Raw genomic sequence first — 16,191 nt, 5'->3', positions numbered from 1 at the left:
AAGGATGACTATTTAAGAAGCCACTGTCATGTAAACACAGAAACCACATGACACTTGAGGGCTTCTGTCAAAACTACAATCATCTTAAATTCACTTTAACTTTACTTAATTACAGATAAAACCTAATTTGCTGATCACTACAGATATTCAGCGCAATCTGATTGTCTAAAAGCTTGCAAAAGGGCTTTCTCTTGTATATCTGGAAGTTTTTAAGTTTTTAAAAAATAATTTATGAACTTTGATAATTGAATGGCTTTCAGCTATATCTCCCTTTAAAGTGTCACTGTACCTTGTGCAGCTTTAATGTCCACTCTGTCCTCGCAGCAGTCAGCAAGGGATATGTACTGCGACCAAACGACGTCTCATCCACCGAGAAAAGTGCTCGGTCTGTCTTTACAGGGAGTGTGTTTGATGTCTCGGATCAGCTGCACGCCTCTTCTCTCTCCATTGATGTTCACATCAGACGCTTTGGGCTGGGTCTCTCCATTGTGGGACTCCTCTTGGCTTCCATCTTCAGAGTTGGACATTGTAAAATCATTTATTTATGTAACTTCTCGACTTCGTTCATCTATTTTTCCCCGCGGTTCTTCTGTATTTTTCAGACCACCGGGACTTGCTGAACGCTCACAGTGCTCTTCTGCTTTAGATGAAGACAGGAGATCTTTTATCTCTTCATTTTCTGTTTGTTTTTCATTCAAGTCTGGACCATTGTCAGTAGTTTTCTCTTCAGGCTGGTTCTCTGCGACACTCACAGGTATGCCACTTGTAACCGAATGATGAGTATCTGCAATGCTTTCCACTTCAGTTTTGGAAATATCATTTTGTATTTGCATTGGTCCATCTTGAACCTTGTCTTCCTCTAGAGATCCCCTGCTTCCTTCTCTTTGCCCGTTTATAGACTCTTTATCATTTTCTTCAGTCTCTGTTTTTGGTATTAAGTCTTTCACCTCAGTCTCCTCCTCCTCCTGGAGTTGACCTTTTGCAGGGTTGTTCTCACGTGGTTCACCATCTTCAGGGTGTTCACTCTCGAGGTCTGACGCTACAGCTTCCACTTTGTCTTTTTCCCTAGCCTCATTTTCATCTCCTTGCACTTGCTCTTTTTCTTCATTTACAGACATCTTCACCATCTTAAGTGGACCCTCTGATCTCAGCAGCTCTGTAGATTTTGTCGCTTCTTTACTGGAGATAGATACTTGTGAACCCTCTTTCCTCAAGTCTTCTAAAGGTTCAACAAACTTCTCAAAAAACTTTGACGTTTGATGCATGGTTACCCAGTTTGTGACCAGATCTGTGTTGTCTGCTCCTGCTAGGGCCTCTGGAGTTTCTTTACCTAGTGCGATGCTCTCTTCCGCGTTATCAGCCTCCTCGTGTTGTGATCGAGGTTTGAGCAGCACACTGGCTCCTTCCTCCGAGGCCTTGCTTGCCTCCTCCGTGTCTGCTCCATTTTCTCCGTCGGCAGCAGAGAGGTCGACAGCAGCAGCATTTTCATCAGACTGTGGGTGTTTGTCAGAGATTGCCATGGACTCATCTAATTTGAGTCCACCTAAACCAAAATCTATGGGTGTTGAAGATGGTTCCTGATCTGCTGAAGAAGCAGTTATCACCTCACTGACATAGTTATTATTTTTGGTTGAGTCTGAATCTGTGTTTTCATTATCAAGGGCAGATTTGTAGCCATTTTCATCTTGTTTTGTCTCCTCACTGTCCTCTCTGCCTGTATTTAGTACATCTGGTTTAGATTCATCTTTCATCGCCGTCCCAACTGTCTCTTGCTCTGAATCTTTTAGAGCATTTTCATCCTTTTTTTCAAAACTGTCACCCCCTTCCTTAGCCTCACTTTCTACCATATCTGTGTCAGGAGCCTGATCCACATTGTCATCTTCCTGTTTTTCAGCATCATCTCCAGACTCCACAGTTACTTCTTTTACCTCTGTACTTTCATCGTCAGTCGGTTCCTTCTCTGTTCGTCTTTCGTCTTTAACTATCTCTGCTGTTTTGCTCTCTGCTCCAGTGGAAATTTCCCCATTTTCAGCATCAATTTCCCCCTTTTCACTGCTGGTACTCTCTCCTTCGGTTTCTTTCCTAACATCTTCAGACTCCATCATACTGTTTAACATCTCTTTAGTCCCATCTGCTGCTTCACTGTCACCGACGTCTCCTGACTTATCAGTATTTTCAATAGATATTTTGACATCATCTGCATTTTTCTCAGGCTCTTCAGTAATATCAGATATTTCTTCTCCCTCTCCAGTCTTACAGGTTATGATGATTTTTTTCTCTTTGGATTCATTGTCATCTTTATTGTTTTCAGATTCACTTTGATCGTCATCTTTCTTTTCTTTTTCTGCTTCGTCACCCTTTTCTGCATCGGCATCTGTCTTTGTCTCAGTTATTTCTTCACACTTATTAGTTTTATCAGTTATGGCTTCCTTTGCTTCAGATTCCTCCTCATCATTCTTATCCTCAACACATTCCCTATCCTCGTCTTTTTCTGTCTTTTCTGATTCGTCAGCTCTCTGTTCATTTGCAACTTTAGCTTCCCCGTCAAGGGTTTTCTCAGCTGGTTCTTCATTTGTCTGTCTTTCAGTGTTTGAGTCAGTTTTAGTATCCTCTACAGTGTTTTCATTGTTCCCCTCTTCTTCTGTTTTATCCATTTCAGTCTTTTCTTTTTCCTCACTATTTTCACCTTCTGGTGTTTCGTCTGGATTTGTTTGTTTTTCTCCCTCCTTACTTTCCTCTTCAGATTTCTCCTTCACTACCTCATCATCTAATTCCACAGATTTTTCTGTCTGCTCTTCTCCCAACCTTTCTTGTTGATTGCCGTCCTCACTTGCTTCTGCTGCTGACACTTCCTCTGCTTCCTCCTCTTTAATATCATCTTTACTGCCCTCATCATTTGCATTGTCCTCACTTATAGCTGCTGCTTTTTCCACTGTGGCGTCTCCGCCCCCCTCCGACGAGCTGCTTAAATTCTCTGCTGTGACTTCTGTCTCTGATGCTTTAGTTCTGTCCTTGCTGTCTCCCTGCTGCCTCTCCTCTGTGTCGGTTACAGGTGCCTCTTCACAGCTGAGGGCCTCTCGCTCCTCTGAGGGCTCTGCTTTCATCTCCATTGTCTCGCTCGCTGTCATCGCCTCCGCCTCTGTTTTGTCTGACACTGCTGTCTCATCAGTCTTTGTATTTGGCTCTGATACAGATGATTCCTCCTCCTCGCTGCGTTTTACCCCTTGCCCTGACTCATCGGGCTGTATGTCAGCCTCCTCTACTTCTGCAGTTTTCTCCTCATTTTCTTCATCTTTTTCTGCAGCTTCGGCATCAGCGGATTTAGCTGCTGTGTCCTCCAGAGGTTCCGAAGTTTTGTTTTCTTCTGTTGTGTTCTCTTCAGACGCAGGACGGAGAGCTGCACCTGTGCCCTCTGACTCATCCTTTTCTGCTGCTGCTTCTTCAGATGCGGGCTTTTCATCACCTTCATCTATTTTGACCGTCTCATCTTTAGTACTGTCACTGTTCTCATGAGGCTCTTTTTCAGTTTCATCCTCCTGTTCTTTTGGCTCAGATGTCTCTTCGTGATCCTGAACCACTTCAGCTTCACCAACAGCAACACTTTCCTCGCATTTCGTCTCCTCTATGAGGGTCTGTTGCTGCTCTGTAAATGTCACTGACTTCTCTGGATCTACATCTGTAAAAACAATTGAGAGGTTGTTAAGCAAAATGTATGTGTTTTCTGCAAGAGCTGTCTTGTGTAGCTTGCAAAACCATTTTATTGAAACTGAAAATCTCCTACCATTATTGTTCTGTTCGTGGCCTTTATCTATGGCCTCCTCCTCCTCCTCCTCTGTACTGGTGTCGCTCAATTCGGGCTCAGGGCTGCACTGGGACAGCTTCAGTATTGCTTCTGCCAGCTTTTCCTGCACAGATTTAGCTTGGGAAAGAAAAAGAGACATAACACATGCAATGATGTGAGTTCATATTTCCACAAGAACAGGATCAACTTTTGTAAGCGACTCATGGTGATGAATGAAGTCCACATGTTAAAAAGATTAAGGCAGTATTTTTTACAATGCATATGCAATGAGAGAACTGAGCCAATGAAGAAACATGCCACCATGAACAAAAAAAACATTTCTTTAATCTTTCCAGGTGCAAACATAAGGGAACAACACAACATGCAAAATGATAATTAAGATGCACAGAAGGAAAAAAAACACACAAAAAACAATTCAGTACACAACACAACAAATATGGAAACACAATACAAACTTTATGTAGTTTTAGGATGTGAATTTGAAACTCTAGATGATTAAAAAAACTAAAAGAAAGAAAGAAAAATTGCTTAACTATGGAACTAAAGTGTTCCATGAAAACTGATCCCAGGAGCAGAATTTGAATGTGGAAATAGCTTTGGCTGTGGAAGTCCGCCTACAGTTCTAGTTTCATTAATGATACATTTTCTAAACGTGCAAGTTCAATATTTACAAGTAATAAGAAAAGGAAGCAAGGAAGCTGCTTGTATTTGTTTGGGTATGCTCTATTCATGAATATCTTCACAGTTGTATATTTTATGATTTTTGAAATGCCGGGATAAATACATGTATTTTTTATGTCAGTAAACAAATATATACAAACCTATACACACCTGCTCCTGACACTGACTTGGACTCACATAATGTGGTCTTGTCTACAGCCCTGGTTGTGATAATAGTGGAAAAACCTCCATACAAGATGGACTGATCCATTCCTCACTGAGGTGAAAGCTCAACAGCTTTGTACTCACCCCTCCCCTGTTCCTGTTCCTCCTGTTTGCCCTCATCTACCGTTTTCTCAGCCTTTTCCTCTCCCGAGGTGTCGTCACTCTGTTTATTCTCCTTCCCTGAGGGGATGCTGCTGTCAGAGATGTCAATCTCTGTGCTGTCCCCTGCACTGTCCTGTAAATCTGAGTCTTTAGCCACTGTAGATTCGGCCTCAGTGGCACCTGCTTCTTCTGGATTTGGATCGTCTCTTTCGTCTGATGGGGCAACGGTTTCCTCTAGATCAACCTCTTCAGGTTTCTCTGCTTTCTCGTCCTCTCTGGAGTCTTTTGTGGCTTCAGTATCACTCGCCTCCCTGTCGCTGCCTGAACAGCTGGAGCCTGAACGAGACTTTACGTCTTCTGTGCAAGAAAGATTTAAATTCTTTTACAGAAAAATCATTATCCACACTACTAATTTAAATGAATGATTTGTAATTCCTCTCTAAGTAAGGAAATACACTATTAAACGTTTCCAAAGATAGTTTGCTTGTTTGTCTGCAAAAAATAAACCAAGTTTTTTATTTCACAATAACGATAAGAAACATTTTTAAACTTTTACTGCAATTTAAGCTTGATAGATCACAGTAATGAGTGTTTGAATGACTTCAAGTGCATACCAAATCATTCTATTTTGCTGTATTAAAAGCAGGTTTTCAAATGAATGAAATATGTGCTGTGTAATGCCGCCTTACTCTCAGTTATTTTCCTCTGGTGCATTACTTGTAAAATATGTTCAAACAAGGAGGTTCACCCACCATCCTTCACGTCGTCTTCAGTCTCAGAGACGTCTCTGTCCTTAACCTGCGTCTCAGTTTCACTCGATGGAGATGGGGATTTCTTTTCTTTTGCCTCTTCTGCAGGGCCCTCATCGTCTGCTTCAAAGTCTTCTTCGTAATCTGACGGGAACGAAACAGAACATTTATTGAGATAATTGGTATAGAAAAGTCTGTTACCTATATTTATTTCTTATTGATGCAGTTGTGTTTTATGTACTCAGACATTTCAGTCATTATACCATCTCTGACTTTGTCCTCCTCCACTGCTGTTTCCTCTTTGACTTGAGTCTCCGTGTCCTGTCGGTGACTCGTTTCACAGTCTGAATGGAAGGCAGCGTTGTCTCCATTCCTCTCCCTTTCCATTTCAGGAGCATCCTTTGGACTGATGACCGACTCCTCTCTTCCTCCATCCTCTTTGACTTTCTTTGGTGGAGGTGTTGGCTTTTTGTCCAGTCCCATTGCTATGATGCACCTTTATGTTCATAAAGTACAGAAGAGCTCAGTTTAAAAGAATAATTTGTCATTTTGGGAAATACGCCTCTTTGCTTTTCTTCGCCAGGAGATGGTTAGCTGAGCTAAGCATAAAGACTGGAAAGAAGGGGAAACCGCTAGCCTGGCTCTGTCCAGTGGTAACAAAATCAGCCAACCAACATATGTATTGTATTATACTGATTAAACAAACAAGACATAAGATGTTCATGAGTGAACTTTAGAGGTGCTGCTAATGGTCTCCTGACTGTAGCTTCACACTGATATGATATAAGACAAAGATATGAGAGTGGGATCAATCTTCTCATCTGATTTTTGGCAAGAAAGCAAATAACCGTTTTCCCAAAATGTCAAATTCAACTGGGTACTCGTACATTTCTGCCTCCTGTTGTCATTTTAGTCTCTCAGTTGTGTAATAATAGACAGTTCCTTGCTTTTGTTAGAGATACGGTGTGCCTTTAAAAGTAGACCTTACTTGTAGCAGGGTGAGGCCCCCTCTACACCGGAGAAGCCAAAATGTCCGTGCCTGCCGCCAAGCCTGGAGCCTTTCCTGTGTTTGAACTCACAGCAGGAGCTCAGCCGCTCCACCTGCAGCCCGTTCAGGAAGAAGGTCAAACTGAAGGGGAAGCCTCTGTGTCGCCTTGAAATGAACTGGAAAGTCTCTGAGTGAAAGATTGAGGGTGTAGATGAAAGCAATTTATTAAATCCGTAACCTTGTTGCAGAACAGCCTTCCTAAATCTATGTATGTCCTATGGTTTATCTAAATGTACACATACACTAATATCTAACAAACACAATCACAGATCGTCACACTGACCTCCCTCGTTGAGTTTGCCTTTGTACACACACAGGTTCTCTCCTCCACAGTGCTGCTGAAACACTTTGACCTCGTCCCTCATGTCCGTCAGCTCGTGGGAGAGATGCACCGTTTTGCCAAAGTACACCACGTTCACACACACTTTGCCCTGGTGCACAGAGCTCCTCAGCATGGGGGGGTCCTGCAGAAAAAAATGCAGGTTGGGGTCAGTTTAACATCAATTTTATCAAGTTTAGGAAATTACTTTATCTTCCATAATCAAAATCTTACATGCCTGATTTACACTGGGGGGTTTTATGTAGGTCTGGATGAAACTTACTATCTATTATTATATTATCTATTTATCTAGTGATAAATGTAATGAAAATTATTTTAATAATATATCAGTGCATAATATTTTCTATTTCATGTCGTCTCACCACTGACATTTTGTCCTGATCAATTATAGTAGTGACCACTTAAAACGGACTCAATTGACAATTGTGTAAATAATTGGCATAGTAAATTTAGGTCAGTAAGAGATGTTGTTAGATAGATACTTAATTTGATTTAAGTTTATTTGATTGTCTTTAATTTCCAGCTCTGGTGAAACCTCTGAGTTAAATGTGCCAATAAACTGCATTTAACAATGATCTGTTACTACAGATGAAGTAGTAGAAAATGCTTGGAATCTTCTGTGATGTTCTGTATTTGCATTTTGGCAAAACTTGTCCATGATGCTCAAAGTTTAGAAACACAAATTTATCAAAGATACACACAAAGAGATACAATACAACCTCCTCCTTCTAGGTGAAAATGAATGCACACGCTGGAAATTTTAATTGTCTTTCCTAATTAATCCAAAGAGGCTGCAGCTTGTAGGTTTGTTGTGGAAAGTTTTGTTGCCAGTGAAAACATAAAGCGAAATAAAGACCTCACTGACGTCAGCTCCACTGGAGGTGGTAGGGCGTAGTCTGCGGCCTCTGAGCGTGCCGCTGGGAGTGACCTTCACCCCCCTCTCTTTCCTCTTTGTGGCTGGAGGCACTGGGGTGACAAAATTGTTGATGACTGGGAGGCAGTAGGGCAAGATGCCACGGGAGGCTTCCATTGTGGTCAAACGTCTCCGGGACTCCTTGTCCATCTGGCAGAGAAGTTAATGAAGTCCCATTTGTGAAAATACTTCAGTGTATGCGTGTTGCTGTGGCAGCACGATAATGACAATGTCTGTGAATGTATGAGCAGTTACTTTTAGGGGAAACAAGAGTTTATTGGAGAAGTATTTGTCCACTAGGAGCTGATGAGTGGCTTTTCAAAACTGTGGATTTGTGATGTGGAAACATGAAAATATTACCTTTATGCTTTTAGTATAAGTTTCTACATCTCTAAAATGTAGTTTCCAAACAATGGTATCAAAAGTATACTTTAAAAACATAACAAAATATTGGTCTCAAAATAAGTAGGATTTTGTCTGAATAGAAACACAAAAAAACTGTCACGTACACCCTCTATACAAGAAGGTGGATAATGAATTAATGTCTTATGCATCACAGTCTCACAGTGCAGTTGAACATCTGCTCGTTCTCATTGGAGGATTCCAGGAGTCTGTAAGGGGAGCTGCGTCTGAGTGAAGCTGTGGTGCTGTAACTGTGGATTGGCTTCAGACGCACAGGCCTCTGCATCTTCCCTGGAGCCGTGTTGGGTCGAGACGATCCCGGCTACAGCACACAGAAAACACATACAATCAGCATGGAGACCTCTATGTCAGCATTTCTTACCAAACTGCTGCTTTGTGTGTGCCATGTATGCATGATACAATTAAATGTTATCAGTCCAATTTTACTCCATACACTATGCCACGTTGTTTTGATTTAATTGAATCTGTTCTGTTTTTCATTTCTATCACAGAGAGAATTTTTCTTAGTGTCCAAGTTTGCAACTTGGGATCATTAGTGTCACCCTACATTTATGAATGGTAAACCTATTTAATAAATTGATGGTTAATGAAACAACAGATGTCTACAAAATGCACATTAATAATGTCCTCAGAAGTGCCCTGACATTTTTCCAAACACATTACCCTTGCTATATTTTAAACAAGGGTCAACGTGCTGAAGTGAGCGATGTTTGCAGACTGAAGAAGGGAGAGATTTCACAGGCTAAACACAGAGATCAAATCCAGGATTACTGGCTATAATTTGTTCTGGCATCAAGGTCTGTGCCGTTTTATCTTTCAAAGATAACATGAATCCCAGCACTTCACTTTAAACACTCGTCTGCACACAGAGCAAATAGCAGCTGAGACAGCTCTTCAGTCTTAAGTGTCAGTGTAAACATGGCAACTATCAGTGTGCAGAGAGAATGATTTACATAAGAGACATACATTCATCACCTGAAAGAATGTCTTGGACTTAGACACCACTTGACTGCGACTGAGTTTGAGTGATTAAAACAGATCTTTATTTTTTTTGGCCGGTGATGTGTCTGGCTGTAGATCAAACTGTGTTTGCTCATCTGTCTGTCCATCAAACATGATATATCAGTTGATCTCATTTTTCACACAACTCAGAGGGGCAATGCATCATTACAGTGTAATTAAAGGAGCAGTTCAACAGTTTGGGAAATACAGTCATCCACTTTCTTGCTGGCAGTTAGATGAGAAGACTGATCCCACTCTCATATCTGTACTGGAGCCAGCCACCAACTAGCTTAGCTGAACCTTTTCTAAAAACCACAACTTGTCATTTTTACACTTTGGTTCCTGTACTGATTAAATAAATGATATAAAACGCATTAATTTGTTACTAGACGTTTAGAGATGCTGCTAGGTGGATTTTCTTACCTTTGGACAGAGCCAGGCTAGCTGTTTCCCCCTGGTTCCAGTCTCTATGCTAAGCTAAGCTAACTGGCTGCTGGCTATAGCTTAATATTTACCATACAGACATGAAAGCGATGTCAATCTACTCATCTAATTCTCATAAAGAAAGTTAATAAGCTTATTTTTCCAAAATGCTGAACTATTCCTTTAATTAAATGCCAACATTTTAAATACAATATCTCACACATCAGCCCTCCAAGTTTAACTAAAGTGGATGGATGATGCATTCTGACACTGTTTTTCAGTCAATAAAAATGTATTTTACTAATGAGGGCACCACAAAATTAAAATGAAACATCATATTTTAATCTGTCTCATAGACCTGATTGACCTATCCATCTTATACTGATTGGCCTAATAAAGGATCTTGAACTAAAGGTCAAAATTTTCAACTCAGACATAATATCTCACTTTTTAAGTGTGTCGTGGCATTTATAAACATTACTCGTTTGTGCAATGGAGATACAGTGATTAAAGGTCAAATTTCAAGGAAACAAGGAATTTGGATTAGAATGTTTGGATCAGAAAATTTGGATGGAACTTGAATCAGTGATTTTTGTGGTTCTGATTGGCCAACCGTATGCCTGCAACCTTCACAGGGGATGACATATTAAATTTAATATTACAGCAATGTCCACTCAGTCTATTGTTGCACCAAGGCAGACGTTATGACTCACAGACTCCGAGGATTCAGAGTGCTCCCCCTCTGGCCCAGAGTGCTGTTTTCGGATGCCCCTTGCACCCGTGGGTGGACGTGGAGACAGGATGCGGGTGATGTCTTCTTCATATCTTCTAGCATGCTCCAACTACCAAAGAAGACCATTTATTATTTCATTCTATGTGAATATATGTGAAAACTTTTGTTCTGAATTAAAATATATTTGTTCAAAATGATTGATGTCACTAAAATGGGGAGACACTGAAGAGGACTTTTTTTATAGATCAACAATTTGCAAATGAACTCTTACTAACATCAACTCTTACATCATTAGTTTATAAAATAGGGCAGCAAAGCAGTGTTTAAATGCAAATGATGCACCTTGATCTTATGCACTCTATCCCTCCTTGCAAACTCCTCCATTTTCCTTTTGATCTCTGTTTGATGGAGACGCTGTACGGAGGGACATATAACATATTAGCATCATTCATTATGCGAGGAGAAGTACAGATTAGCTGACTGTGTTTTTTGGGGGGTTTTTTATTCCACTGTTTTTGTTTCTGGTGCACTGTGTTCACCCCACCTCCATCTCCAGCACCTTGTGGAAAATAGCCTGGGCCAGGCATTCGCGAACATGTCTCTGGTGGGCTCTCTGGATCAGCTTGTGTCTGTACTCTTTGTCTGGAACAATACGCCCACTCCTGGTGATCTAATAACAGCAACAGTCTCAGTAGCATTCAATCAATGAATTTTTGAGGACTGATAACAACATCTTCAAACTGAGGTCACCAACAGCGGATACTTTCTACAGGAGTGCAACATAATGCCAGATAAAATGATTTTCCTTGCAGCATTTACACAATGTTTTATCCAGGAGAAACTTTCATGATAGTGATGGCAACAGCCTAATAGCAAATATTCAGTAAAGATCATTAATAGGTTGCAATCATCAGCAACTAAACAAAATTTCCCTCATTGTGAGTGATTGCAGGTTGTAAAATGAGCAATGTTGTTGGTGAAAGTTTGACAAAATCTGAGTTGATAGTTCTTTCTCGTTTTTGAATTTAACAATGTTCAGAACATCCTGTAAGTTGATGTCAGTATTCACACAGTGCTTTGGCAATACTGTATCTGTATATGGTCAGTCAAAGAAGACCCATATGAGTTTGAATTTGTTTGTTTTAATTTTCCTGAAGCAAGATGAACAGGGTTTCGTGCACCTCATCAAGAAAAAACAGATGAAAAGAAAAATGCTGTGACGTTCACTTCTTCTCTGGATGGTTAACTTTGTCACTCTATAAGGAGTAGGTTAGACCAAGTTTGGAGCCAGTTGTCAAGATATCATTATCATCATTGCGTTGACATACCAGTCCTGCTCTCTGTAAGTGTTTTCTGATCCGAGTGCTGCTGAAGTATCCAGCGAGATGTTTGTCAGTCAGACTGTTGTAGGCTGAAATAAGTCTGCAAAAACATGTCCAATAAAAACACAGAGGCAGTAAATTAATTAAAGCCCAACAAATCTCATCACTTCGTGAAGGACATCCAGACTTTAAACTTTGTTGTCCACAAGAGTAAAGTTCTTGATTACAGCAACTTCCAGAAAGACAGAATCTTAATCAAATGGTTTAGTGGGCCACAACCGAGTTTGCTCATCGGCAGTTGTTTCTTGTCTTCATTAACGAGACATCAGGTCTTCTACAAGCTGGCCTGTCTGAAAGCAGCTTTTTTATCGAACACAGATTTGATTTCCTCCAGCATTTGTGTACAAGACAACAGGATCTTACAACTAAAGCTTCTGTTACCGGTGTCTGATTACGCACATGAATTAGAGGGGATGGCACACTTCACCCTGTCTGCCTCCTCTTTGTGAACCTGGCTATTTTGTCGCTGATGCTCTTCAGCTTTGGCTGCAGATTGCTCTCTTGACCATGTATGAGTATGTTGGGTAAACTATCACTTATCATTTTATCCATGACTTTCTCTGACCCAGTAACGCTTTGAGCAGGCACAGAAATACAGAGTATTGTGCTAATGTGTCAAAGCAGCAAAGACAAAAAAACTCTTAGAACTACCTTTGTTTCTGCTTCGTCTTCTTTTCTTATCACATCTTGTTTAATGTCATTTGTGTCCACAGTTAAGCACTTTGTTTTTCTAAAACTGCTGTATGTTAGTTTTTAGTGGGCCTATTTGTACATTAGCCTAATTGTGGCATCGGCACACATTTGGAGTTAAAAGTAAATAGTTAAGTAGTTAGTTAAGTAGTTCATTTTGCCTCTGTAGTGACGACAACGCTGTACATTTGTATTAATAAATAAAACAAAATAATTTTAAAAAAATGTCTGGATTAAAAAAAAAAGTCTGACCTGGAGGCCATCAAAATAAATACTTGTCAAACTCCAGTAATAGTTTGAGTTCACCATAAAGTAGAATTAAATGGAAACACTTAAGTAAAGTACCTTAAAATTGTAAGTAAGTACAGTACTTAACTACATTCCAACCCTGGCAACATAGTAAACTTGCATTGTAGTGTTGATATTTTTACCTACGTAAAGGATCTCTATTCCTCTTCAAGAAAAAGAGTGCTGCCATTACTCTCCATCTTTGTTTCTGCTGTTTCTTCTTTTCTTCTCAGGTCGTGTTCAGTGTCATTTGTTGCTCACAGTAAAACACTTTTGTTTGTCCAAAATTATTTTTCAGGGGAGCCATTAGTTACAGTAGCCTAAAAGTGGCGTTGGTATGGATGTTGAGTTAACTAAAAGTAGTTAGTCATGCCTCAGTGTTGACTGGTGCTAGACACTGTGCTTCAATACTAAAAATACAATAGTAGTGTCATTTGTGTTGACTGTAAAGCACTAAAACAGCTGTATTTCTTTTTTTCTTCTAATTAATCTTTTTGGGCCTATTGGTAGACTAGCTAAACAGTGGCATTAGCATAAGTTTAGAGTCAATTAAAAGTAGTAAATTATGCCTCTGTAGTGACCATACTGCCGTACATTTTACTCCCATATTATATTTCTATTAATAAGTTAATTTCATGGTGTTAAATATGAGTCAAGATTGAGTACAAACAAAAAAGTAGACCATTACTCTGTCCAAAATGTACAAACATTGCAGGTCTACGGACTGAAAATATCAAACAGACATGTCTACTAATAAAGTTTAATTGAAACCCTGCAGTGCCCCCCCCCACCTGCTTTCGCATAGAAACAAATTCAACTGCACCTACCCTGGGTTGGGGTGACTCATGGTTTCCAGCTCTCTTAAATTTCCCACCCCCCAAAAAATATTTCAGGTAAGAGGAGGCCGTGGTCTCTGCTCGGTCCGCTCTGCGGGGAAGACGTCCAGGCCAGGGTAGAGAAGAGTTACGAAGTGAAGCCGGACATTTCGAGCGGAGCCGGACTGAAGCTGCACTTCTCCCACAGCGGAACTGATGACACTCGCCGGTTGCCATGGGAGATCACGTGACGATGCTGCCAATGAGGCTGGTTTCCACTTACAGAGACGCAGAGTCCCACTAACATGTAAACCGGGGCGACACAGAGACACACACTTGCACACACACGCTCACACACACACACACACACACACACACACACACACACACACACACACACTCTGCACTTCTTGTTTTCAGACACATACTAGTCGTTGCTGGTGTTTAAATCCAAAGTCAACTTTTTCAATTTACAGCATTATATTTTATTTCTAACCTGCAGTGGTGGAAGCAGTATTCATATATTTTACTTGTGTATAAATAGAAATAGCACAATGTAAAAATACTCCACTACAAGTAAAAGTCAAAATCTCACTTAAGTAAAAGTACAAAAGTATCAGTAAAATGTAAGAACAGATGTTGCGGAAAAAATGCAGAAAAATGTCCCCTGTGCCTGTTGTATATTATATTATATTATTTGATTATCATAACGGTTTCATTAATGTTTTAGGAGCATTTACTGTTGTAGCTAGTCAAGGTGACTTTATATACTTATCATGTTTTATAATCTGATCTTTTTTAATAGATCTCTATATTTTAAGATCTTAATCTTATAAATAGTAAAGTACAAGTACCTCAAGAATGCACTTAAGGACACTACTTGAGTAAATATACTTAGTTACTTTTCACTGCTGCTAACCTGATATATACTATCAAGTCAACTTTAATGTAACCCAGTGATGCTCCAAATATCCATTTACCATGACAAAAGGTTTTCATTACTACTCACCGTTTACAGGGAAAATGCAGTAACAAGTTTAAAGATCCCCCATAGTACATGCCTTAAGATAAATCAAAAAAATGCATTTGGAATAATAATCTGTGTCTGATGAAGTTTTTACACAAAAAGTTAAATTAGATCTGTAAAAATTCTTAAAATTACATCTACCACTTTTTCGCTCATTGAAAAAAACACACACCAAAGAAACACAATATGAATATGCAAATATTGTTAATTTCCAAAGTTTAAATGGTCGACACGAGATATCCCCTACTTCACGAAAAAGTCAATTTTTAGTGACCTAGAGGGTAAAAGTTTTTACATCAAACTTGTGTAAGTTTCATAGTGGACCATGATTGGCTTCCCAACTAGTTCTGGTATCACAGAATTGTGCAGGTAGATCCACATGTCAAACTCAGATTTAAGGTGACCACAGAATAAACGTTCCCCGTTCTGCACAGGCAGCATTCTGCACAGTGAAGCTCAAACATCCAAGTAAAATAACAATAAACATTTTTGATTGGAGGGGGACTTTATATATACACGCAGATATATATACATATGACATGTGACATTATATATATTGTAGCATGAATCACTGTAATTATTGTCTGAGATACTTGAAGCTGGCAGAATAGTCACTACTATAATATCCCTGGAGAGCTGTAAAGGCAAGTGCCTGGCACAGTACTGCTAACTAATGAATCACTATTGTAGGTGTGTGTGTGTGTGTGTGTGTGTGTGTGTGTGTGTGTGTGTGTGTGTGTGTGTGTGTGTGTGTGTGTGTGTGTGTGTGTGTGTATGTGTGTGTGCGTGCACTTCCGGTAAACTAATTGTGTAGCAGTAGTCATAGAGATTATGGTGCTGTGCATTGTCAGCATGTTGTATCAATCAAGTTAAATATGAAACTGTCATTAAAACCTGTAAGATCCTACAACATGTAATCTTCAGAAAAAGAAACAAAAAAAAATTCTACTTCTCCAAACCTCTTCTATATTCTCTACATTATTTGTTTTCCTTCACTGGCTAGCAGGCTACAATCACATCAAATCACTATTCTCACCACTGATTTTAAAGATGATCAAATGTGTGAGCCATAGTCCACCCAGCACAATCAGGGCATCACTGCAGTGGCCAAAAACCACAGCTTTCACCTCAGAAAATACATTTACAGCTGAACAGGATGAGTTGAGGCTGCAGGTCCTCTGGGGCCCTCTTGTGGAAATGTATAAAAATTGTTTTTGCCCACACAGCATCACTTTTTACATTTTCTGTTATGTACAATACACAAGCCACCTCTTATGTGAAAATAACTGGAGCCATATTAACTCCATATATTTATGATACATAAAAGTGTGGTGTCATTGCAGGCTGCTGCCTTGAAGTATATTACATTTTGTTGGACATAACCTTTGGATTAAATACATAAACTTGGCTCATTTTCATAACCACTTTAAGAGTTTTGCCTGTACCAGTACTGACCGTTAAGGGGAGCCATGTTTCTGTCTCAGGATGTGACAAAGTCAGTCTTTCTGCTTGAGGATCACTGATAAAAACATGAAGAGGAGAAGATTTGTCCATCGTTTGTTTTTTTTT

General features: G+C 39.9%; 1 protein-coding gene across 1 annotated transcript; it reads right to left on the bottom strand.

Annotated features, from left to right (window-relative positions):
- Positions 1 to 272: 272 nt before the first annotated feature.
- On the bottom strand, positions 273 to 13,857 carry erich3 (glutamate-rich 3). Its single transcript, XM_040129421.1, has 14 exons — positions 13,608 to 13,857; positions 11,749 to 11,842; positions 10,965 to 11,090; positions 10,763 to 10,834; positions 10,401 to 10,529; positions 8,405 to 8,563; positions 7,783 to 7,989; positions 6,870 to 7,050; positions 6,527 to 6,713; positions 5,802 to 6,034; positions 5,542 to 5,682; positions 4,772 to 5,146; positions 3,782 to 3,919; positions 273 to 3,676 (listed from the first exon to the last, which is right to left on the bottom strand). Exons 1-14 carry the CDS (start codon positions 13,625 to 13,627, stop codon positions 543 to 545), a joined length of 5,196 nt encoding a protein of 1,731 aa, XP_039985355.1. The 5' UTR covers positions 13,628 to 13,857; the 3' UTR covers positions 273 to 542.
- Positions 13,858 to 16,191: the final 2,334 nt, after the last annotated feature.

The sequence above is a fragment of the Xiphias gladius genome, chromosome 6, assembly GCF_016859285.1.
Source record: "Xiphias gladius isolate SHS-SW01 ecotype Sanya breed wild chromosome 6, ASM1685928v1, whole genome shotgun sequence".
Classification (NCBI taxonomy): domain Eukaryota; kingdom Metazoa; phylum Chordata; class Actinopteri; order Istiophoriformes; family Xiphiidae; genus Xiphias; species Xiphias gladius.
Note: the sequence above shows the minus strand (reverse complement) of the source record. Positions and strands in the feature narration are given on the sequence as shown.